At 34.5% G+C, this 26,519-nt stretch overlaps 1 protein-coding gene across 1 annotated transcript; it reads right to left on the bottom strand.

Moving 5' to 3' along the window:
- Positions 1–17,178: 17,178 nt before the first annotated feature.
- On the bottom strand, positions 17,179–26,153 carry LOC126763480 (protein hunchback). Its single transcript, XM_050481022.1, has 2 exons — positions 25,637–26,153; positions 17,179–20,217 (listed from the first exon to the last, which is right to left on the bottom strand). The coding sequence occupies exon 2, from the start codon at positions 20,160–20,162 to the stop codon at positions 17,751–17,753; it is 2,412 nt and encodes an 803-aa protein (XP_050336979.1). The 5' UTR covers positions 20,163–20,217; positions 25,637–26,153; the 3' UTR covers positions 17,179–17,750.
- Between the last annotated feature and the right edge of the window lie 366 nt (positions 26,154–26,519).

The raw sequence follows: 26,519 nt of genomic DNA, 5'->3' as shown, positions 1-26,519 counted from the left end.
TTGCGTAACGCTATCCGCCTAAAAAGGCCGGAATTGGGGAGAGACAATTCTTGGTTTTTACACCACGATTATGCACCATCCCATACTGCCCTCGTAATTCGTGATCATTTCGCCAAAAACTCAACCCATATCGTTCCGCAACCACCGTATTCGCCTGATCTGGCGCCGTGCGACTTCTGGCTGTTCACCAAGCTCAAAAGACCGCTCCGGGGACACCGTTTTTATACGATAGAGGAGATTCAAGCCACAGCGAAGACGGAACTGAAGGCCATCCCGGAAAGTGACTTCAACCAGTGTTTCGAAGATTGGAAAATCCGTTGGCATAAGTACATTGCATCGGGAGGGGATTACTTTGAAGGGGATGAAATTGATTTGGAAGAATAAATAAAGAATTTTCAAAATAAATGCAATGTCACCTTATTTTTTGAGCACTATATAAATTATCAGGATGAGGAGAAAAGTTGAAATCCGGTTGACTCTCTGTCTGTCCGTCCGTCCATCCGTGCAAGCTGTAACTTGAGTAAAAATTGGGATATCTCGATGAAAAAAAATTTCGAGCTTGTAGATGGGTCTAATCGGATCACTTCCACGCTCACAAATCGTCACATAAAGTCCATAACTAAGCACTCGACTATATAAAACTGTATTTAATACAGCGTGGTCTCGCCTTCTAACAAGTCCAATGTACATATCCCGTAAACCACTTAAGCTACAAAACGAAATTTGCTAATACAAATATTATAAGAACTTCTACCTACAGTGTGAAAACCGATGAAATCGGAGGATAACGCCGCTCAATCCCCATGTAACGGTACTGTTAAAAACTACTAAAAGCGCGATAAATCCATCAACTTGTAAATATGCCAGAGACATTAAACTTTGCCACCGATATGGTTTGGGAGAGCCTTATGGGTGCAAGTGTGAAAATTGGACTTTTTGGTGAAATCCCATACCTCGGGACTCGTCCAACCGAATTCGAAAAAATTTTTGTTCATGGCATTTTTCTTAAATTCTTGTATCACATTGTGAAAATGGAAATCAGCAACAACCACGCCTACTTCCCATACAGCACAATTTTAAATTCTACTTGATTCGTTCAGTTTCCGGTTCGTAAATCAATAAGCAATTATTATAACGGGATAAAACTTTGCACGAAAAATGTCTTCAGTGTGTTCTACCTTATGCCCAACAATTGTTTAAGTCCAATAAAAAATGTTTAAGCCCCTAGGTACAAATAGTTGACTTTTGATCGAAAATGTCGGTCAATGTGTGATATAATATATGTATATAACTGAAATTAAGTTATAATCCTTCTCTTAAAATGGTAAATCTGTGTGTCAAAAATGAGTTGAATCGGACCAATACTTCCCTTAGCCCCCATATACTTAATATAAAGATTTTCGAATTTCGGGGTGACTTTGTACCGTATATATCGGACAATATATTAGTTATCCCAATGAAAATAAGAGAGCGTATTTTATCCATAACAGTGTATATTTGTGTTTAAATAAATAAGTTCGATGAAAAATTTGGCCAAGATCCTAAAAACTAATATTAGGATTTTCGACCACTGACTATACTCTATATCAGTGTTTTCCAAAGTGGGCGATAACGCCCCCTTGTGGGCGCTGCAGGTATCAAGGGGGGCGGTAAGAGACCCAGAAAGAAAATGGGGGCGTTGTGTAGAGGCCTGGGGGGTTATTTGTAATTTTATTTAGCTAGGAGGCCTCTTAGACAACGACTACATGAGCTCTCGACTCTCAACAACAACTTGTGAACATCAACTAATATGAATTAAAAGATTGCTCAAACTCGGTTCTATATTTCTCTCCGCGTAGTTCATATATCTGTCCTATTTTATTGAATATAAAAAAAATACTAACTGTCAAACGTATTGCTATTGCCATTGCCAAATCTGTATGTGGGCATTTGCTATCATAGTATAATCATTTGCGCAAAGGTGTAGGGTAGGTATGTAGGTTCGAGCTGATGTAGCGAATGCTTTGAGCTCTTGAATAATTTATTTTATCACTTGCGAAATGACGTCGGGTAGGTAGCTGATGTAGCGCACGTTTTGAGCTTTTGAACTCCTTAAATCTTTTACGTGGAAAATAAAAAAAGGATCTTTATCCTTTCTTACAAATGTTCTGGGGAAAATAAAAAAAGGATAAAGATCCTTTTTTTACAAATGTATTTCTGCAAAAAATAAGATAATAAGAAAAGGAGAAAGATCGTTTTTTACAAATGTATTTCTGGGAAAAATAAGATAATACAAAAAGGAGAAAAATCCTTTTTTTACAAATGTATTTCTAGGAAAAATAAGAATTCATATTTTTGGACTACTATATAATACTTGTGCTTAAGCATTCCTATATAAACAATGTAATATTTATTTTATATTCATTTGCGGTTTTGCGCGCAATAGATGAGCATTACTTACGCCTCCTTTTACTCGCGAAGTTAAACGTATTTCTCAAAGCAAAACAATGACGGAAGTAAAAAAGAAGAGACGGCAATACTGTGCGGAAATTGAAAATCCCACAAACCCATCCTCGCCTTTGTAGCATATTTTCAAGACCTAGAGAAAGCATAATACTCAACCAAGTGTAGCAAAACAATTTTCGGCGGCTGCTAAGCAAGATGACGACGGACTTCGAGCTTCGTACAATATCTCTTTGTTAATTGCTCAAAAAGGCAAACCACATAACATTGGAGAAGAGTTAATATTGCCAGCAATAAATGAAGTAATAATTACCGAGCTTCATAAACCGGCCGCAGATATTATCCGAAAAATTCCTTTGAGTAATAATTCTGTGCAAAGATGAATTGATGAAATGGCTGAAAACATTGAAGAATCATTGTACGATCACCTGAGGTCAAGTCAATTTTCAATTCCACTTTACCAACTAATGAAGCATTGTTGTTGTCTTACGTGAGCTTTATTAAAGATGAGAAAATATGTGAGAACTATTATTTGATAGAAATTTAGAGACCGATACAAAAGCGAAACCATATTCAATATATTGGAAAAGTTTTGCGATGAGAAAGAAATTCCTTTGAAAAATATTATTTCAATTGCTACGGATGGCGCTCCGGCAATGACAGGGTGCCATAAAGGCTTCATAGCGTACTTAAAAAATAAAATTCTAGATGTCCTTGGTGTACATTGCGTTATTCATAGACAACATTAAGCTGCTAGAAACTTAAGTGAAAAACTATTTCAATCACTGCAATATGTCATCAAAGCAGTCAATAAAATCCGCAACAGCTCTTTGAATGATAGATTATTTCATCAGCTTTGTGTTTCTAATGACGAGGATTTCAATCGTTTGTTGTTTCATACTGAAGTTCGTTGGCTATCAAGAGGCAATTGTCTGACTCGATTCTACAACCTGTTTGACTCTGTTATAGAGTTCTTGGAAACTAAAGATACAGACTTTCAAGACAAGCTCATAACATCAAAGAATGATATATGTAGCTTACATGACAGACCTGTATAAATTGTTCAACGACATGAATCTCCAACTGCAAGGCGGTAAACTAAATTTAATTAAAACAAAAAACGTCGTTGCTGCTTTCGCAGCCAAACTGCTTCTACACAAAAAGAATGTGGACAGACTTGAGTTTCACAATTTTCCGAATTTATCAGTATCATGCAGTAACGACGAATTGTTTGCCTACTGCCAACATTTGGAAAACCTCCACATTGACTTCACCGAACGATACCAGGACATTTTGAACTTGGAAATACTAGACTGGGTGTTGGATCCGTTTCAACACAGTCAACACAGCAATGTCACCTCAGCTGGAAGAAGAACTTATAGAATTGACAACAAACGAGGAAATAAAAATCAAGTTCAAAAATGGTTACCAAGAATTTTGGCTACAAAAACCGATCTCGCAATTGTACCCTGGATTTTGGTAAATCGATTCTTGATAGCCATCGTCATATTTGTGTGAACGTGGATTTAGTGCTGTGACAACACTGCTTACTAAAAATAGAAATCGTTTGCTTGTTACCGAACGTGGCGACTTGCGACTGTTCTTGAGTAAATTGGAACCTGATATTAACAAAATTATTAAACAGCATCAGATTCATCCCTCACATTAGTTTTTATATATGGATCGATAATTTTAGTTTTATTTTTAATAAAATATTCTCTGTTTTAATACTATAAAGTTGTGTTTCAATAATCATTCTTATTGGCAGGTGGAGCCAGGTGGAGGAGGTTTCGTTTAAAATTCTCCGTTAATATACATATATAGGTCACAATAATTAATTTGAAGTTATAGTGGTTTTTAAATAGGTGAAAAATGGGGGCGCTAAAAAAATATTTATTCTCAAAGTGGGCGGTAGACAAAATAAGTTTGGGAACCACTGCTCTATGTGATTGGTTTTACACCTTAAAGTATTTCCCTGTTCTGTTGACCCCGAACTTAGGCCTGCCTTAAATGTTATAATTAAAATTTTTGTACAAATTCTTTTTCAGTCAAACGTACATGCATGTAAGTATATAATTCGACTCTGGAATTCAATACGCAAACATAATTCGTAGCCACACTCATTATAAAAAATTTTAAGGTGCAACAAGAAACACCATTAACTTCGGTTGCACCGATGTTATAAAATTCTTCACAGATGCAACTAAACTGTTTAAAGCCGCAAGCGAGGAGCTCGAAAGGGTCATGTTTTAGCTACTAAGCATGATTTGGCCGGTTAAATGTATGTGCAAGAAGGGAGATCCCATAGTTTGCGCTAATTATCGCGAAATCGGTGAAAGAATTAAGCCAATTGTAAATAAACTGATCAGTGTGACTTTAGGCCTTGCAAATCCACCATAGACAAGAATTTCACAATACCATATCGTTCACATGGAAAATTATGCTCCAGCTCTTTCGACTCGAGACCCATGGGTGGACAGCGGAAGCAAATGCGTTCACGTTCCAATAAAAGAACAAATTGCATAGCAACCAGTATGCACTTGGGTCACTGGCGTGACCTCAAAAGAGTAGACAACTGGCGAAGTTTTGTGTTCTCGACCCGGCCCGACCCTACAATCGTAGGCCAAATAAGAAGAAGAGATACAAAAAAGATTCTATATAAGAATTTGATTTTAATCGGTTAATTTGTATGTGGTCCGATCGGAACCATTTCTTGGGAAGTTGCCGCTGCCTTAAACAACTTAAGAGATCGTCTCAGAGTAACCCTCAGAAAAGTCACTGATTTTCGTGAGTTTTTTTATGTTGAAATCAATTAATCGGTCCGATTTTTATATAAATAAATACATTCAAAAAAGATCATGTACGATGTCCACGATTGCGATCATAATTTTTGTCTAAAACCAAAATTTCAAAAAGATTATTCAACTAAAGAAAGACGCTATCGCGCTATGGATTTTTTTTTGTTTTTTTTTTGGAAATTTTACAAAATGGCGGCGGTTTGAACAAAAAGTATCGAATTTTACCGTTTTTCGTAGAAAAAAATAGGAAGATTTAAAAAATAAAAGCTTCCAAAGCGCGATAGTGAATTACGTTAAAAATGTTTTCTCCAAATTGGAACTAGATATCTTCTAAACTCTTCCTTTGAGAGTGGAAACCGGTTTGAGAAACACCATTCTGAGGAAAACGCGTTAAAAGAATTGGAGTTACAGTGTAGACCGTAATAATCGATTTCTCTAAAATTTCACACTGACACGATCTCTTAAACGGTACCGACAAAGGAGCAGATTTTGGGGAGAAGAGGACGTGTGCAAAATTTAAGAACGGTATCTCAAAAACTGAGAGACTACTTTACATATACATACATATACATAGAAGTACAGACAGACGGACATGGCTAAATCAACGCAGCTCGTCATGCTTGTCATTTATATGGATGTACTTATGTATGTCGACGTTTTTTTTAGGTGTTACGAATGATTAAGTTTTACAGAAATTTGAAATATTTACTATACGTTAAATCAATCCCACTTTTTTAAATTTTAAATTACCGAGGCTCCTTTTGTGAGCCCCTGTACCAAATTAAGAATTGGGAATAAAAGAACTGCCTTACTCAGTCGCACTATAATCTATTTACAAAAAGACTACATTGCAGTAGTTATGAGTTATTATTTTATACAGTGTGCTAAATTTTACTAAACTCGGTTCATTAGTTTAGGAGTTTATCTGTTGACAAAAAATGACAGTAAAAGCTCTATAAAAAGGACGCTCAATTAAGCTCTATTAACCGGGCACCGGATAACTCTATTAAACTGGCAGAAAGGCTGATCTGGCTGGCTGGTAAATCACTATTTGATTTTAAGGAATTATTTTTATTTCCACTTTTCAATTTCCATATTTACGATGAATTCCAATTCAGTCAAATAAGGATCTGAGTTGTTGATTAGTTTGTCCAAAAATTAAATGTAAATGTAATGTAAATGTCCAATCTGTCTTGTGCGGCTCTTTTGTTTAATCACACACACTCCGGTTACTAATTTCAAATATTTCAGCAGAATTTCACCTTTTTCATCCATTTTTATTGAAACCTCCATGCAACGCCGCTTAGGACTACAGAGGCTGATTTATCAGCAAATAGTTTTACTAATCGTATTTAGCCAAAGGAATGGTCATATACATTTGTATGTATGTATATGCAAGTACATATTTTAGTACGTAACTTTAACTTTGAACATCGAATCCATTTCGATTTAATTCATTCTTTACTTGTATTCCTCTGTATAGATAGAAGTACTACTTGCTGTTCATAATAATGTACGAATATATCAACATATATGTATGTAGTTGATGCGTATGTTTTACGTAAATTTGAAATGTAGTTTTGCTTAACGACATGTGCATTACACGCGCTTGTTGCAATATGCCATAAAAACATGTTTATACTTAGAAAACCGTGGTTTGTTGTGCGGTGTTTGACTATTAGCATCACCTTAACGAAAGTGAAATTTATTTCTATAAATATACATAAGTATGTATGTACAAAATATTTTTTCCCTATACATTCGTCCTTTGTACGGCTATTTTGTAAAAGGGGCAGTTTTCAATTAGGAACGCTGGTCAATGCTTAAAGTAGGCGTTTAAATGCATGAATAATGAATATTCACATGCGTTTATATGTATAGTTATAATATATACACAAGTATATAGATACTAATAGTATATTTATATAAATAAAATACTTACTCTTATTACCTGCGGTAGGTGAGAGCAATTATTCATTTTCATTTGCCTTTGTTCGCAATAAATAAATAGTAATTAGATTAAAGTGTGACATTCTTTTTAAGCCGCTTGATGCCGAACATGTGGATCTTAGTTCTTAAGGTCTGTTGAATATATTATTAAAATGTAATATTTTCTATTAGTAACTAGTAGCGCCTTGCGCCAAAAATGGTTAATATACCTCATACAATATGTATGTATAAGAATTCTCAAAATTTCGGTTGACTACATTCCATAAATAACGGTCAATTTTTGAGATATCTCAATGAAATTCAAACAATTGTTTCTGATAATAGTTTGTCAATCGGAAGTGAGGTAGGTTCTCTGATCGCCATTCACTTGGGAGTGGCCAGAAACGATTCTTTTACACATGGCTCAAGCAGCTCACGACTTACGGTCTTTGACCAAGTATCCTCTGGGGAGCCTAAGAACATCCGTTCGAAAGCGAGCTAAAGTGAGAAGGCGAAACATCCCCTACATAGGGTTTTGCGCTGGGTTTGGGACCAGCCACTTAAAAAACTCTACCAATGAAAAATTACCAACAGCCTCGGAAGAGCCTTTGCGCATTGGCCACGGCGAATATCGCATTTGATGGAACTATGAGCTGTACGAGATTTACGACGACATTGACATAGTTCAGCGAATTAAAAGACAGCGGCTACGCTGGCTAGGTCATGTTGTCCGGATGGAAGAAAACACTCCAGCTCTGTAAGTATTTGACGCAGGACCCGCCGGGGGAAGCAGAGGAAGAGAAAGACCTCCACTCCGTTGGAAGGACCAGGTGGAAAAGAACCTGGCTACGCCTGGAATATCCAATTGGCACCACGTAGCGAAAAGAAGAAACGGCTGGTGCGCTGTTGTTAACTCGGCTATAATCGCGTAAGCGGTGTCTACGCCAATTAAGAAGAAGAAGTTTGTTAAGATTACCCCTATGTATATATAAGGGCTACACGCAATATAATATATCAAACATCTGGTTGCCTTTGTACCTTATATACCGGTCAGTATGTAAGAAATCTTGAACGTTATATTGGATATACTCGTACTACTATTTAATGCCGAAAATACGCTCTATCGGTCCATCAATTATAATTGATAATTATCTATGCTCCCATATACTACATTTACTGTGTTTCCTTATTCTAGTAGACTAGCATGACTTGTCAGTCAGTCAGTGTGTGAGTTATCTTCATAAAATTTTTTGGAAATTTGTCCTCAAGCTAAACATTCATTGAATACCAAAAGTAAAAATCAGTTCAGCTTGCTACCTGACCTTAAAGAATTTATGTTTTTATTAATATTTTAAGTTGACATGCTTTCTTAAATTTTTGGGACCCTTTATATCAAGTTTTTTTCTGTAGCATTATGAATATCTAGAATAGTTACTTTTAAAATTGAAACTAAGAACCAAAAAGTTAATAAACAAAAAACGGCAATTATTAAAATAATTGATGGCAACTACATACATGGTATGAATGACTGAAATTTCATCAATTGAAATAAATTGTCGCTTATGTAGATCATATAAGGCATTTTGTAAAATTCATCATTGGTTTTTTAATATTTATTTAAAAATTCAAAATTATGTAATGTAATGCCATTGTAGGCAGTTATTTCATAAAAATAAACTAATTTAAAATAAATAGTAAAGAACTTTTTACCTTCTTGACTTTCTCTCTATTCTCCTAGTCTTTTAGCTGAGCATTTCGTGCAGAAACTTTACCCACCGTGTTAACTCAAAGAAACATTAAATATTGTACATGCGGAAATATGTATGTATGCATATATAAGTATACATACATACATATGTAAAAATAAATTAAAATATATACATACATACATAAGTATGTATATGTACAATTTTTTGTTAGCTTCCCCTCGTTAATTTTGATTTCAAGCTGCCAACCCCAGCTTAATTCGTAGCCATCAACACTTCAATGAATAACTACTCCTCTTTTTTCTTACTTTCGCCGTTGAATGAATCGATCGATGGCTCGGTTAGCTCACACCCACGAATATTAAAATGGATAATAATCCATTGAAAAGAATTTTGGCGTACGTTTCTCCACGCGACATGATGCAGAATCTTGTAACGCTTCCACCCTCGTTATTTAGCTAATGTTGATGTGGTACATAACAGCATGCTGTTCCCCGCGGTTAGGAATATTTTTAGATTTCATCCGCATACATTTACGTAGGCTTATATGTTTATTCAGACATACATACGTCTAAGTTATATAAATTTTTACATACGTTGCATATATTTTGAGTAAAGGGTGCTAAAATTTTGCTTAATATGAACACCAGACTATAGGAAGAAAATGGCGTCATAGTTCTGGGTAATGACGCGACATTAAGACGGAATAGTTTTGTTTGAATTAATTTTTATATTCTTGCAACATGTTGGTTGTTTGTTTCATAATACAGGGTTATACAACTATATGTATGTATGTAATTGATCAAGATGATGAGACTAGTTGAATTCCAAGTGATTGTTTGTCCGGCTGTCTGTCCGTGCAAATTATAACTTAAGTAAAAATTGAGACATCGTAATGAAACTTTTTGCACGTATTCTTTGACGAAACAGTAAGAGCGACTTCGTAGATGGACGTAATCGCACCACTTCTAAGCTCACAAAGCTCCATTAAACGAAATCAAATAAAGTACTATAAATAAGCATTCAATTAAGATATAAAACTGTAATTTGGCACATCGAATCCCATTACTAAGTGGCACCTTATTTTGAAAAACCTTATTTTGAATGAACGTGTTGTTCAGAACAAATTCCGTAAGCACCATATGTATACTATAAAAATATTTGAAATCGGATGATAACCGCGCCCAGTCCCCATATAACGATATTGTTAAAAACTGTGCGTCAAAAATAGCTTGAATCCGGTAAATATTTATGTCAGTGAAAATGAGATAGCGTGTTGTAGACATTAACAGTTTATCTCTGTGCCTAAAATGAATAAAATTGGCGAAAACTTGACCTAGTCCTTATACAACTAATATCAGGATTTTCGAACATCCGGCTGCCTTTACTCCATATAGATGGATGATTGTATGTGAGGTACCTCAATGAAATCCTGGTACCATTTTATTACTATGAAGCATGCTAAATGTATGTAGTATTAGCAAAAACAGATAAATCAAGTCAATTCTGCCCAACTACTAAGTTTTATGTCGAATATGTCATTCAATGAGCATTGTTTACATATGTATATATAAAATTGTTTCAAAATATATTATCGAGTATACCTCAGCGATGTCAAAATGTGTGCATTTCTCTGCCCCAATATACCCCATAAGGCAGTAAAGTCAAGGTAAAAACAATAGATTTTTTTTGGAATATATTTCTTAAATATGGATTGAGTAATTTAATTCGGACCTTTTGTATGTATATTATTGTACACACTTTTGACAATATAGGGTAACGGTTCATGAAGAAATATTGAAGCATAAGCCGGTAACAGAGCTTCCTCCAGAAGTGTAACTGTTATTTTCCGATAAAAATTCCGCCATTCTGTGGGTGGAAAATACCGTTAATGTAAAAAAAAATTACTAAACGTTGGGGGGCGGTATGATATGTGTTAAAAATGTGTACACAGTTTGAAATTAATCGGTCAAGTAGTATTGAAATGACAGTGAACACGGACTTTGAAAAAGTAGTTTTGAAAAAAACGCGTCTATAGTTTAGGAGCTAAAAAAGTGACGAAAAAAAATTACTCTACATATATTGTCAAAAGTGTGCTCAATAACGTACAAGAGGTCCGAAAAAAACTACGCAATCCATGTTAATCAAATAAATTCGGAAATAAATTCTGTTTTTCCCTTGAAACCGCAACGCCTCCCATAAAATGATTTCCGTCTTCCCTGTACCTGTATTTAAAAGGTTGGTCACAATGTAATATTTTTATGAAACTAAATAGATAAGTTTTCTTAAAAATTCTGAGTTTTAGCGCTGAGTTAACATGGAATTGGTCTAGACCTCGGTCTAATATAATGAATTCCGATCCTCTGACTAACGTTTTCCACAATAACTCGATATATTAAATTTAGCCTCTTCGGTCGGGTTAAGATCGTATGTACATATTTAGATATATGTATTATATATAGTAAATTTGATATATGTATGTATGTATTTGAAAATATGAACCAAAATATATCGATAAAACTAAGGCGGACTTTATTGCCATCAATATATGTCAAGAAGATACCAAATTTGATTGTTAACCATTCACTATTTTATCCAATAATATATGATTAATTCTTTAATATAAAGTTTGAAAGAATTTCGCAGGATTTGATTCCTGTAAGTTGCAAGAGTATAAAAGGTTCGGTTACACCCGAACTTAGTTTTCCTTAAGGAAGAACATAAAATAAATGCCTTTTCTCCTTGACCTATTTTTCTAATTATATATTTCGAGCTAGTATAAGACTGTTTTATGTTGAACCGATATTAATTATTTAGTTAATATCTCACAGGACTTCATAATATAACAAATAAGGAAGGACTAAGTTTGGGTGTAACCGAACATTTCGTACTCTTGCAACTTGCCAGAATCAAACACGGAAATAATTTCGTGCGAATAAGTTTTGTAGGTTATATGAGATCCAGGACAAGTTTTAACCCGATTTTATTGATTTTACACACAAAGATGCATCATTTTGGTCCTATTTGGACAGCTTTTGATCATAAGATTGCCTACTTAAAGTGCACTTTTCGGGTAAAGTTTTATCCCAATACACTCATTGGTTCTTTAATTGTTTACTAGAAAGTAGTAGGAAGTAGAATTTGGTCGATATCGATCGAAAAGGTCCTGAGATATGACTTTTCACCGAAAAGTGGCGGAGTCACACCCATTCTCCATTTTCCGGGTGTAACCGCGGCTCATAAAAAGTCCTTATCATTCCAGGTGTAAAGTTGAATGCATCTGACGAATGTATTTATTAATTTATCATGCATTTAGTGCTTTTTAACGGAATCGTTCTTTGAAGAGGGAGCGAGATTAACAACCGATATCATCCTTTTTTATAGCGTCGATTGGAGTGCTTAAGTGATTTGTCCTGAGCAAATTTTGTTGTTATAGCTTTAGTGGATTAGGAGATACTTATGTACATTAGATAGCGTTCATTCTTTCGAAATTTTTACCTCACCTGTGTCTCCTGTGTCAAACTATAGTTTTATATCTTAATATAGTCTTTAGTTATGGCACTTTAAAAATGTTCGTTTAATGGATGTGGCATTGATCCAAGTACGCCCATCCACGAACTTGTCTTCACTTTTTGGCCAAAGATCACGTCTACCCAATTTCATAACGGCATCCTAATTTTTACTCAATTAGTTCATAAAAAGGATAAGATAGTCAGCTGGAATCATTAGCAATGATTAACGAGTAATTGTTCTATTAAATAAAACAACAATCAGTGTTTCACCTTTTTCCAAACTTTTTATAAATTTTTTTGTAATCGCCATTAACAATTTTAATTAGGTCATAAGGTTATCACTATCACCCTTTTTAATATTCTTCAACATTTTTAGCGAAAAACAATGAGTCGATACCGCCTTGTTCAGATCAGATCTTTAAAATCCAATTATGTGCCGATTCTTACACTTTTTCAACATAATTTGAAGAAATTTATGACCAAGCTTTTTAATACTTTTAACTAATACTGTTGGGCAAACTCAAACAATTTGCGAGCAAACCATCCCCAACCCCCAACCGTTCTATTACGTAGGTTGCCTTTTATATTTCATCGTAAATTTTGACATTTTTGATTGTGCATTAGGGTGCTTCAAAAAAATGATTGGAATTTTTTTTAACTCATATTCAGAAAAGAGCCTTTTCAAACTTTAAAAATTCCCGCGAATTGTTAAGTTAAGCTACTGCGCATGGCTTGAGGGAGGATTTTTTTTTGTCAATCAATAACATTTAGAAAAGAAATCAAAATTTTTTTTGAAGCACCCTATTGTGCATATTCCGAACCTTTTGACAAACAACCGTTATTTGTGTTGCTTACAGTAACTTGATACATGCATCTCGGCCAAAAAATAAAATTAAACCGCAAACATTTTCAAGCGATTACATTTTACAAAATTTGACGTGAATTAATGAATGAACTTAATTTAGTTTTTGGCGGTGACGCTCCATCAAGGATCAGTGTTTATCAATGGAATGGTGAATTTAATCGAGGTCGTAGATCACTCAGAGACGGCTTTCGTGGAGGTGGTCCAAAATCAGTTGATGTTTCAGAAACTATTGATGCTGTGCACAAACTATTATTGCCAGATCGTCATGTGACCAGCAGCATACATTCAATATTGCATAGAATTTTGAACATTTTTCACGTTGGATCCCACACAATTTGCCAATCGCTCAAAAAAGGCTCCGTCGATTAGTCGGGAGAAATGGTAAAAAAATGCGACTTCATGGGTGTTCCCAGATGAGCGGAATCCAAAGAAAGACGTTTCCACATTGCTACCACAAAGAGTTCAACCCGCATTAGTGATTAGTATGTATTACCGATTTGGATTGATGTAATCTTAGCACTCCATCATACTTGTGGTTCCATAGCTTGGAGTCTAAAACCGAACTTCACGGTACTGCACTTGAAATAGAGTAGCTCTGCGTGCCTTCGTCCGTGAATATGAAGACACATATGGATATGTATGCATAAGTATGTATGTATATATGTACATACTACTACATTTTACTATTCTAAATGTACAAGTAAATAGGCAAACGTTTTACCTTTAGTTTTCATTGACCGCAAAATAAGGATGTTAACTTTATCCATAAATTATAATGCAGCTGATACAAGCCGATGTTTTCTCCCTCACAAAATACCTACATACATATGTATATGCCGAACACACTGCGATATTATAAATAGACCATAAATGCGCAAGTAACAAAACCTAAATTACACCTTTTCATTTTATCCAACTACTTTTTTGTTGATTTCTTTGTTAGGCTTGCATTTCCGATATATGTACATACATATACTTACATATATGTACTTGTATTATTGTTGCAACTATTAGATTTTTTTTAAATGGGTACAAAAAATTTGCTATTTTTATCTTACCTATTATGAGTGTGAACAATGAATAGTAAGAAAATCCCTCAGAAACAATCCACAATCGGAGATAAATGAAGAAAACAACCCGAAACTGCAAAAGACGGCAAATAAAAACTATGTCCATCTCCGCAATCAACTTCTCTACAATTTCCCTTCCGCTGGCACCCTGAGGTCGCAAGCTGGTGGTTGACTCTTTTGTCATTATATTTGTTGTACGCACAGAAATCACATTCATACATATGTATGTGCGAATGTGTGTCAGCGTCTTATGGTCATAAGTATTTCTAAGCATATGAATGTATGTGAATGGCAGTGTCCCTATCATCTATTCGTATTTATTGCAGTTTGTTAATGTAAAGTAGGGGTCAGGGAATTCGGTCATTCTGTGGAATAAAGGAGCACTTCAGGCGCACTTCAGCCACATGCCAACTGCCAGCTAGCCAAATGAGCCTATTGTGCCGAGCCAATCACTGAGCAGATGGGTGATGGTGGAGTTAACAATTTTTTTTTAGTTTGCTTGAGTTAACGAAATGTTTGAAAAATTTATCTGTGCTAATTTGTGTGAGTATGAGCGTTTTTTGCAAAAGTATTTAACAAAATAGAATTTTTATAAGCACATACATACGTACATATGTACATATGTATGTATATGGAGCAATGGAATTAGTATATGTTTCCAGTTCGTCAATTCAATTAACTAAGAAATTCTTCACTCAAACCCCAGTACTTATTTCATGCAGCGCTTAAAATTCCTTGGTAGAATCGAAAATCGGATTTCCCGAGACATCTGATATAGCGGGCGCCAACTGTCAACCCGAAATGCATCTAATGAAGTATTGAGAATCTCGTAAGTGCATTAAGTATTCGTTTCAAATATGAAAATAATGGAAAGAAAACCTTAAAAATGGATTTGATAATAGTAATATGCAACATCATTTGCTAATTGTGCGTGATGAATCCGTCTTTTTAGACAACTCAGTGAATCGATTGTTCGTTGCCCAAATAATGTAGTTGAACACACATGAATGCATAGAAGACCGTATGTGTGTTGATACGAGTACATAAGTTCAGTCGAATACGAGTATATTACTTGTATACAAATTATGAGCGAGAAGAAAACAATGAATTCATCAATGCGATGACGAACATGTGTGCGTTTTCTATGAGCGCATGGGCAACCGCAAATCCGATGCAACTTTTCAAAGAACGAAGGCAAATTCTACAAAAAATAAACAGAAATAGCAACTCCCCGATATGGGCAAATGAATTAATATCTTGACATCAGGACACGAACCATTTCACTTTTCAGTGCAACATATACGCGTATCTATCATCTTTCGTTGGCAAATACAATTAAAAAGGGACAAAGGAAGCAGTTCCATCATGTGTGACATTTGTGCATAAAGAAAACGCCTATCGTTTAAGTATATACTTGTACACATGCATGTATACGCGTATATAAGTATGTATTATATTCAAGGAGCGTATAGAACTTTCAAATTGTTAAACAATAAGTTATGATGTGCATGACTCCGCAAATATAAAAAAAAATCAACATTACATCGCGTTCACTCATACATACCATTTACGAATACATAGTATTTAATATATATACATACATACATATATGATTTATATATAATGTTTTATTTTCAGGTTGAAAAAATCTGATAATACATAAACTTAATAAGGTATAAGCATATTTTGTTGCACGAATTCAAAAGATACGGTCAAAATAAACAGTCCCATACCATGTTATGATATTGAATGCCAAGTTTTTATTATAGAATGGCCGCTAATCGTATACATTTCCTTATTTAAACGAAAATAACTAATGAATCTGCAACAAAGGTTATTTAAAAGCTATTTAGTTTTTAATTGATTTGTTAAATTGATGTTAGCGAGTTCTCCAATGGATTTGAGTGATAACGAAGGCTTTTTCGTTTGCGCACACACTAGTTTTGGTCCAAACAAATCGTTGTTATGTACATACATATATCAAAAGAATGTCCGTTTTAATATTTATTCACTGTTACTTGAGAAATTGTATTGCAAAATAAAATTAAATTTTTTAAAACAACAATTAGGAAGGGATAGGTTAGGGTGTAACCGAAAGAATTATACTATTGCAACTTGCAATAAAAAATTAAGAGAGTTGGGAGTTAATATCGACCTGATTTCATCTATTTTTGCCAATAACACATACTTTTAACAAGCCAGCAGTTAATATAAAATGGGCATATATCAGCGATTTTAGCCAGTTTGGTAATAAATATATTACATATTAGAATATACATACGTATACATATGTATTCTATCTAAGTTTCATTAAACCACCTCACAGATTGACCATTCATTATCAAAGGCACAAAAGAAAGCGAATGTGCAACATTTCAAAGGCTTAAAATAAAAGAATCAGACTGAATTTAAAATAAAAATTAAAAAAAGTTATATATGGATTTTCACTGTGTTGGATAATGGGCCAAAAAGATTGGTCCTCAGCGAATTTGGTTTGTATAAAGCCAAGGAATATGAGTACCAAGTTTCTTAAAGATATTTCAAATTATATATATTCAAGTTACAGATGGTACAAACAGACGAACGGGCGGACGGGCGGACGATCAAACGGAATTCAACTCTTCTCGTTATCTTGATCATTTATATGTATAATATATACCATACATAACTCTATATCTATCTCAATACAGGAAGCAAGAACATCAGAATGTAATTTAATCGAGTTTGGAGAATATACGCATAAATTAAATTAGTTCTTTTAACCAATTATTATTTCTACTATTCTATGAATGGTGTTAGAGAGAGTCAAGTTGTTATCTTCAAATAAATGACAGATTTTATTAATAAATGTGTTTTTATTACAAATATTTTTGATCGTACAATTTGGATATTTCTTCATGTCATACATATACATATACCTAAACTCATACATATGTAAATGTCAGTATATATGTACATAAATAACTCTTGACATGGTGGCAAATAATATAATCTCAACTAAATACTAGCAATTGTTACAAATATTATACATACATACACAAATAAATACATATAAATTAATTTTTGTACAACAAAGTATATTTGGTTTCTGGGACTATTTGAGTAGCATAAATACTTAGGAACGTAACCATTTTCTATGACTTCATGAGCGTTTTAGATTATTTGTAAAATTGTTTTATCATTTTATTTATCATCTCTTAAATATTTTACACAAATAAATTAATTGTTTTTAAATAAATTAAATGTAAGCCTAACTACAATAGTGGTGTGAAGTATATTCCTTATGATTATTTAACGATTTACATTTTACTAACTCAAATCTACAATTACAATTTTAAATCTATAAATACAAAACTATTTACAATTCTATTCCAGCGCAGCCAGTTTTGTCTAACAAAGAGGTTTTTGAAATAAACATTCGATTCTACTTATGAATGCGCATTTCGCGCCATATGAACGAAGAGGCCGACAGGACCGTCGCACTTCTCGCCGCACATGTTGCATTTGAAAACATCATCGCAGCTGTGATAACCCATGTGGATGGTGTATATCACGGTATCTTTGAAGTAAATATCACAATATTTGCACTCATATATGGTGCCAGTAGCCGCTCGTTCATTTGTCGTTGCGGTTGAAGAAGTGCTGGAACTATTTGAGCTGTTTCCCGACGACGAGGCGGTCGAACTGGTTATTTCTTTAGCGGTAAGCAACGTATTGTGCACAAGCTCATCACTCTCTTTAGAGGTTCCTTCCACTTGAGCAGTTGAAGTGACAAATGAGGTTGGCAACGGTGGTGGGGCAGCAGATACTAGTGCATCGGTATTTATGTGACTGAATGTATCCTCTTCTTTTTCGTCTGGTGATTGTGACGTAGACTTTACTTGCAAAAAAGCATCTAGCTTGAGCACTCGTCCTTTCCGTTTTGCAGCACCATTAGTGCTAACAATTGGCGTATTGTTAGATTCGTCTTGAAGTCTTATATTAGAAGCAATGACGGGAGTTTTCCGATTGTCCGGGTCATCTTTAACTGGAGAACCTTGTGAGAGATCCATTGCTGAGTCTGTTGATTTTCGGTCAACTTCATCTTCTACGTCGTTCACTTCCTCGTCATCAGCCTCAGTCGATTGAGCATTCTGTAGTTTCCGCAATGCTTTCTCTCGCCTACTGGGGGACATTTGAGCTAGAACCACAGCTTGTTGTTGGGCAGCTAACATTTGTAGGTTTAAGTTCCAGTAGGGAAAGAATGCCATATTGGGATTCTGTTGGAGTAGCGTAGCGAGAGGTGGTAGCAAGCTTGTCATAGGGGCATTCGTATCCGTAATAGCGGAAATGGTAGAGGATGTTTCAGTGTTTTCTGTTGGTAGATTCTGTTTCTGCTGCTGACGTGTATTTTGTTGAGATAACCCCTGTGAGTGAGAAGACAGATCTGATATTGAGCTTGGACTCTTTGCAGGTGACACAGGCATCTGGTGATGTTGAGTTGGTAATGAGAAAGATTGTAAAGCTGTCGAAAGCTGCGCTTCAGACAATTTATATTCTGTGCTGTTTTTCTGATCTTGTAGTGATTTCACCGTCAAGCGCTCATTGACGTTGTTACTGTTAGTATTATTACTTCGTTTGATTCCAGATGATGTGGACTTTGATTTAGGGCCGCGCCGTGTGCCATACACGTCAATAACTACCGATGGATTCGGTACACCTTCTTCATCTAGCACCAAACCAGGTTTGTGCTCATATTTGCGTAGATGTAATTTAAAAGAATGACAGTATTTTGTGGCATAATCACAATCTGCACAGCGATACTGATAAACAGAGGAGTGCGACTTGCGATGAGAGTTCAGCATTGATTTATTAACACAGGTATAAGAACATTTATCACATTGAAAGGGCTTCAGATTTTTGTGCTTCCGTATATGATATTCCAGATGATGCTTCAGCTCCGTCACAAATGGGCATTTAGGACATTGTAGAATCTTGTCGGGCTTCATATGTGTACGTACATGATCCCAAAATTGAATCTTTGTTACCCAAATTGCACCACAGGTCTTGCACTTGTAGTTTTTCATTTTACCATGCGAATTGTAAAGTGGGAACCGAATTGATTCGTCGTCTCCTGATTCGCCTGCATACTTCATGTCATCACTAGAATTCGACTGCACATCCTGATCCTTTTCCAGCGAATTTATTGTTTCGGAACAAATTGCACTTTGAGGTTTTGGCGATTTAGGCGGTGTAATATCCATTGGAGGTGTATTACGTGGTGTCAATGCGGTCTGCAATTTCTCACTTGAGTCCATAGGTGTAGTCATATGTGTTTGATGTGAAAGAGGACTGGGCGTTTGAGGTTCCGTTCGCATATTACTTTGCGGCAGGTGATGATAATATTGGGATATGGAGGGCATAACCGCTGATGGTAATCCGGGCGGAGTAAGCGGATTGAAACCAAGCGGTAAATTCGAGGACGTAACTTGATTGTGTGCGGCTGCTTGTTGAGCTTGTTGGAAGTGCTGTTGATAATGTTTCTGCTGTAGTAACTGTTGCTGCAGACTTCCATCATATAGATGTTGCATACTATCTGTGTTGCTGGGGGATGGCGTCATCGCTGATAGCGTATCCATAGCGGATATTTGATGTGAAGTCTGTTGGTGATGTTTTAAATAATTTTCCAAATGTGAAATAACATCAACATTAGACTCTGGCGACTTTAGCTCTTGTTCCAAAGATGGGCTTGTAGTGCCTGGTTCCGTTTTAATATTTGTATTGGTAAACATACTGTTGTACCATGAGTTATGTTGTTCGTAGCTAGCCGATGTAGCCTGCATGGTGTCCCAATTTTGCATATTGTCGCCAAAATATCACTGTTTGTATTTAATTTTGCTGTATGAAATATGCAGCCTGTAATAAAGAATAGAAGAAACTGTAATTAGTAATATGAAATAGTGTGTTTAGCAAAAGCAGGAGAAAATTATTAATTCAGTTTTGACACACTTATTGCGCGTGCGCTGATTTTTCATTTCCATTCTTTTATTATATTTTTTTATTTCTCTTTTTTCCACATTTGCCACCCTTAAATACTGCCTGCAAGTAGAAAGCAATTTAAATCTTTTTGTTCTCTTTTCTTTAGGGCTGGGAGGGTGGAATATAGTTCTCATCGCCATTATGCCACTCATTTTTATCTAAGCCCTCCCGCCCCTCTTGCCATGTGCGGCGGCTGACAGTGACTTTCACATCGTCAACAGCATACAAGTTTCGCATCGTTGTGACTCAAAGAGGAGTTCGTGCAAAAAGTGGGAAATGGGAACACAAAAAAGGCAATAAAAATCGAAATTTACTGCCATTTTTAGCACGCGTACAGAACAGAAGCCCAAGGGGAGGTTTTTTCCAGTTAGGCTAAGTGGAGTGTAGTCGAAGGTTAACAGTATATTTCGCTTATGTTTGTAATCGTTTGCACCACTATGCTTATGCATGCTTATATGCTTGTATGTAATATACATATGTATGTATGTATGTGCCTATAAAAGTAGTTAAATACATAAGCGTTTTATTTATGTTTGATGCTTTCAACGTTGGGTATAATCACTTTTTTGGGGGTTGCACAAATGTGTAAATGTATGTATATGTTTATGATCTTTTATGTAACCGTAAAAAAATAGAATTTATGTTTTTTAGAGTATTCTCAAGGGGACGATTTGGTTGGCTTTTTATATGTACTGCATTGCGATTGGTGACTGTTGTTCCGTTAAAAATGGAGTCTTCTTCACTATGTGGTTTTTACGTACGTTTAAAATCTGTGCGTTTTCCGGTACTTTCTAATAATAAATACTTTGTAGGTTGCCGTTCCGGCAGTGATCTACACTTCGGTAAGAACTCATTAACACTGACTGTGAAAATCTTTCTCCGCCGCTTATATGCAAATAGCTTGAACCGGTAGTCCTTTGTAAATATCTGTAGTCAAATACAGGTAAAAATCTGAAATACATGCACGCGTTTCCGAACAAGCAGGCAATCTCATGTTCTATTTGCATAAGAAGTTCAATAGAATATAATGCATTTCGAGTATTACAGGTAGCACCGAAGCGATTTCTGTAATGCGGGTTTTATTAATGCATTGAAACGGTTAATCTGCCTATGTCCGCCTAGAGATTTGCATATGACCTTAGAAACGCGTAAAACAGTGGACTATGGTTGTTCATAGGTGTTGCAGTAAAACAATTTTAAAAGATATCAATGTTTTGTAGAAAGATATAATTAACTTTTCAACTTCAAATCTTTATACATAGTTCATTAACAATAACATACACATTTATGTACATATGTAGTTAAACAAAATAGGACTATGTATCCTTAGGTAGAATAGCAAACAAAAAATGCGCAGCCAAAGGCGTTGACTTTAAATGTTACACAAAGCTGAAACTTTAGAAGTTAGCAAAAGTCACCAAAACATCTATACATCCATACTTACAAATTATTGTATGTACGTCCGTAACATTTGTTTATTCACAAACATGCTAAATTACTTTTTGATAACAATCGACATACTCACAACGCAGAATTCTAGTGAATACAATGGAAAGCTACCGAATTCTCAAAAATCTTATACCATTGACTTAAAATTACTTGATTCTTTTACACGCGGCAATGATAGTATGTATGTATGTCAAGACTCCAATATTGCAGTTTTTCAATGCAACTATTTAGTATATTGTATATACATATGTATGTATGTACATGTACACTTGAACCTTTGTTTAAGAATCTTAATTTTTTTTAAATATAGAAACTCATTGACTATGCACCTAAATTACATTAACTATATAACCGCTAATAATTACAAAGAAATTTGTGATTATTACTGATCTACACAACTTTTCTTCTAATTTTTTTCAAATTTGTGGTTGAAGCAATTGGAAAGGTAAATTGTGACTGACTCTTGTATTTTGTTGTCTTAAACAATCGATACATTGGGAAAAGCCAAAACTCAAGTCCAGAAGAAATAAATTGTTTTTTTGCACCGTAGTTTTTAATATTAAAGTGGTCAAGTACACTCATAAATATACATACATACATATGTATAGGAACATTAAAAATAAAACATTGCTTGGCGGAAATTTGCAATAGGCGAAACATACATATTTACTACAGAACGATAAAAATTCAGTTCAAGTGTGCAGTTAATATTTGTCTTGTGAATTTTTTCCGACAAGAAACCCCATCAATAAAGTCCGTCAACAACAGCAACGATTGTCAAGTTTTGTAATACATGTACACCTCTATTTTATTGAAAATATAATTATTATAAAAATTAAATGAAAATAAATCTAAGCCAATAGTTGGCTTTTTCGTGATTTGTATTTTCTAAATAAAACAAGAAAGTATATGCGAATTTTTGTACGCAACTTATATACATATGCATATATTTAAGTACGCTCCTCGCAGATATTCAAATGCTCTAGCGCATATATTCATATGTATGTAATCTCTCTTTTTTATATATGTATATGTATATATATGGCTCACATACACATTCATGGATTCATGCACATTCATTGTACGTGCGCACTCTCCCACCGCCCCAGAATTCGTCCTCTTTGGCGGTGCAACACACAAAATTTGCATGCCTCGTCGTTTTTAAAGGCCAAGTGTAAAATTAATATTTGCACTTGCTGCTATTGTACCCTGCTGGTCGGTTAAGATGCTACGAATGTGTTTATATTGAAACGAAAATCCGCGCACTCATACATATATCCTAATATATGTAGATGCATCTAAATGCACTTACGTTCGTATACATACATACATATGTATATATGTATAAGTTTATGCATGTGTAATAGAATAAAAACATGTGCCGCTAATTTTTAGACATTTCATGCGATAGAGAAGGAACTGTTGCCAACAACTAAAAATGGGAAATGGAAAATGTTTATGGATGCATTTTTTGCAAGTTATATTGCTTAGGAGCAGCGATAAGTTCTATCGGAGATGAAATGAACAAAAACAGAACAAGAGACTTTGGAAGAGATCTCAGATCTCCTTTCCTCACCTCCACTAAATAGCGTCATCGCATGCGCAAGAAAATGCAATGAAAAAGTAAAAAAATTGCATATATTTGCCTTTGTTGCAGGCTACGTTTGCGAATAATTTGGAAAAGCAACTTGTTGTTTATACTAATCGACAGCAAAAACGGCAACAACATACACGGTAACGGCAACCCAATAGCAGGCATCAGCGTTTATTTTTAAAAGAAACAAAAAATGGTTAAAAGGAAGACAAATGGAGGCGGCGACAACATGGGGATGAAGAAACTTGGTGGGCGCTGGATGGGAGGCAATGTGGCGGTTTATGAAAATCGTCGATATCAATTGATTTTGGCTTTCATTTTTGTTTGTCTAAATCTACATATAAAAAATTTTGCAAAAATTATAAAACGCTCGGTTACAACAGCACGAGTTGTGCAGGAGAATCCACATGCGGGAACGAATAATAAATGCAGCCGGCAGAGGTTTGGATATTATGCCGATGTGGGTAAGCGAGCATTGAGAATAGGGAACGATAGGTTTTCGGTGCGGTTTTTAGCAAATGCGCAACAGTGAGTTGCAACGCAAAAAAATGAAAATGAATTGTTGAAAATGTATGCACCGAGGCATGAAATGATGACCACCGCTCTCTTCGACCCCAGGTCCAAAGAGATGTAAGTATAGTAATTGTGCAGAATACAACTATACAAGTCAAATGTATTTAATTAAATGATTTAAATGATGATTAACTCTATACATTGGCTTATATGTATATATGTACATACAAACACATGCTAATATATATACCTATATGGTATTTTGCTATAGAGAGATTAAAAAATTAAATTTTTCTTTCTTCTTTATAATGCGGCAAGCGGCGATTTTGAGGAAAAATTTAAACGAAATGCTTAATGAATTTTCTAGAATTACATACATATGTAAATAGTGTGCATAAAAATAAGCATTTTTTGTATCCATTATCGGCTGTTCTTTTAATACAATTTTGTATAAGACAATATTTGAATTAACGCTCCTGTCATTCAAAGATATAAACAACTTATAAATTTGGTACCTTTTGACTTTTAATTTGTGTTACTACTCCCAAAAGTCAAAATCAAGGTTTTGCCAACAATATACGATATAATATACATATGTATATTACATTAAACATAACGAACAGTTGACTAGAAAATAATTTAAACTAGATTGTATTACTTCCTACTTAAAAGCCATTGCTTTCGGCTTTTCAAAGTCAAGGTCGAGTCATTTAACTTTAAATTCAGTAGTTATTCAGGTAAACAAAGGAATTACATATGTATACATATGCATCTGAAATATACATATATTTAAACGATGTGTAAAGAGTTCCGTATATGTACATTGTACATACATATGTGTATGGATAAACGTATATGTGCATACATATCTAAGGAAGATTTTGTTATCACATCCTAATTTAAGTCTCGAAAAAAATGTTAAGACATTATGTATGGTATATTAGCTAAATGCATTTATGTCAACAAAATACATACACAGAAATCGTCAGCACGCTTGGTGCACTTGACATTCAACAAGCAGTATGTGTACATTTTTTGTGAAATAGTATTTTTTGTGAAACTGCTGAAATAAAATTGAGAATTTTCAAAGACAAACTAGAAAATAAATAAAGCATATGGTATGTGAAAGAAATTACAAATGTACATATGTATGCAGTGCAGTTATACAAGAAAGTAATTGACGTAATTAAGTAATTGTTTATGTCAACCATAGCTAGGAACGATTAAAGTCAATATGATTACAATCATCACTATAACTATTTTTGTGGCCCTCTTGATAACTATAATTTACTCTAATTTTAATAATGAGCATTATGATTTTTCTAATTACTGCCTCAGGTTTTTTATAAATTTTTCTCTCGGTTAAATCGAAACTCGTCTTAGGTCTATATAAAGTGTTTTTAAAAAATGTAAGTATTACACATTTACATTGTAAATTAATAACAGTGTTGAAATGAAATCTTATTTGTCTTTCAGGTTCTTACTTATAGATACCATTAAATCACCTACATACATATGTACATATGTAAGTAAATATGTGTTTCACAAAAATACCTAATAGTTACTCTAATCAATACGCAATTATTTTGTTGTTAGGTGATTCAGAATACATAAATACATATATAATTGAATTTCCTTCTGCCGGTGGTTATATTACAGTAAAAGCATTTGTACTAATATCTAAACTTTCAATACCTAAGTATGTGAATAAATAAGAGGATAATAAAATTTTGTATTTACCTGCAAATCTCGTCGGCTGATGGTGAATTCTATTTGTATACTCCAGCGAAGTAAAATTTCTGCATTCAGTTTTGTTCAATACGTCGATATAATAAGATATTGAGCAATCCTCTATTTGCTAACAGTTATGGCAATTTGAAGAGTTTAGATTTTATTATTTTAGGAGAATAGCGTGATGCGTGGCGTTTGCAACTTCCAATTTGCCCGATTCACGATTCTCACACCACGAATGGCACGCGCCACTTTTTAGCCTCTATACAATATTTCTTTCGAAAATTACGCATGAGCAGAAATTTAAAACACGTTCTTATTTGTCACAGCTTCACGATAATTTGAATAAGATTTAATAAAAAAATATATTCAACAAATGTAATATGAAATCACTCACTAAAATCTACAATGTATTTTATTTTATATATTTTCGTCAATTTGCATAGTAATAGTTTTCATTTTATTCAAGTGTTTATAAAGTCTTAAACAATTTGTAAATTGCGGATGATGCGAATCCTTCCTGCATCAAGGCTCTGAGCACAACTAACTGATTAGATGCTCAGCGCCGCAAATTGTAGACATGAAAATAATTTCAGAATTCTGTTTTGAAAAGTATAAATGCGTAAATGTCAAATGCATACTCACACATATGCGAACTCACAACACTACAGTCGTCTGCACAGATGCTGCATTGATACGTTTGGGAGAGAATTTTCAGGTAGATTTTTAGTTTGGCAGTTCATTGCATGGCGAATGCATTTTCATTCTATACAGTGTATGAAGGAATAATAAAATCGCATGAAAATAACATTAGTTTTATAGCGGAATTCTGTAAGCGGTCTCTAGTCACTATTTGAGGCTAGTTTGTTCAATTTGTGACTAGTTACTATTT

This window comes from Bactrocera neohumeralis, chromosome 2 (assembly GCF_024586455.1).
Source record: "Bactrocera neohumeralis isolate Rockhampton chromosome 2, APGP_CSIRO_Bneo_wtdbg2-racon-allhic-juicebox.fasta_v2, whole genome shotgun sequence".
NCBI classification, from domain to species: domain Eukaryota; kingdom Metazoa; phylum Arthropoda; class Insecta; order Diptera; family Tephritidae; genus Bactrocera; species Bactrocera neohumeralis.
This window is presented reverse-complemented; position numbering and strand designations above follow the sequence as displayed.

Coding starts and splice junctions, on each gene's coding strand:
- LOC126763480 (XM_050481022.1), bottom strand. CDS start 20,162: ATGCAAAATTGGGACACCATGCAGGCTACATCGGCTAGCTACGAACAA.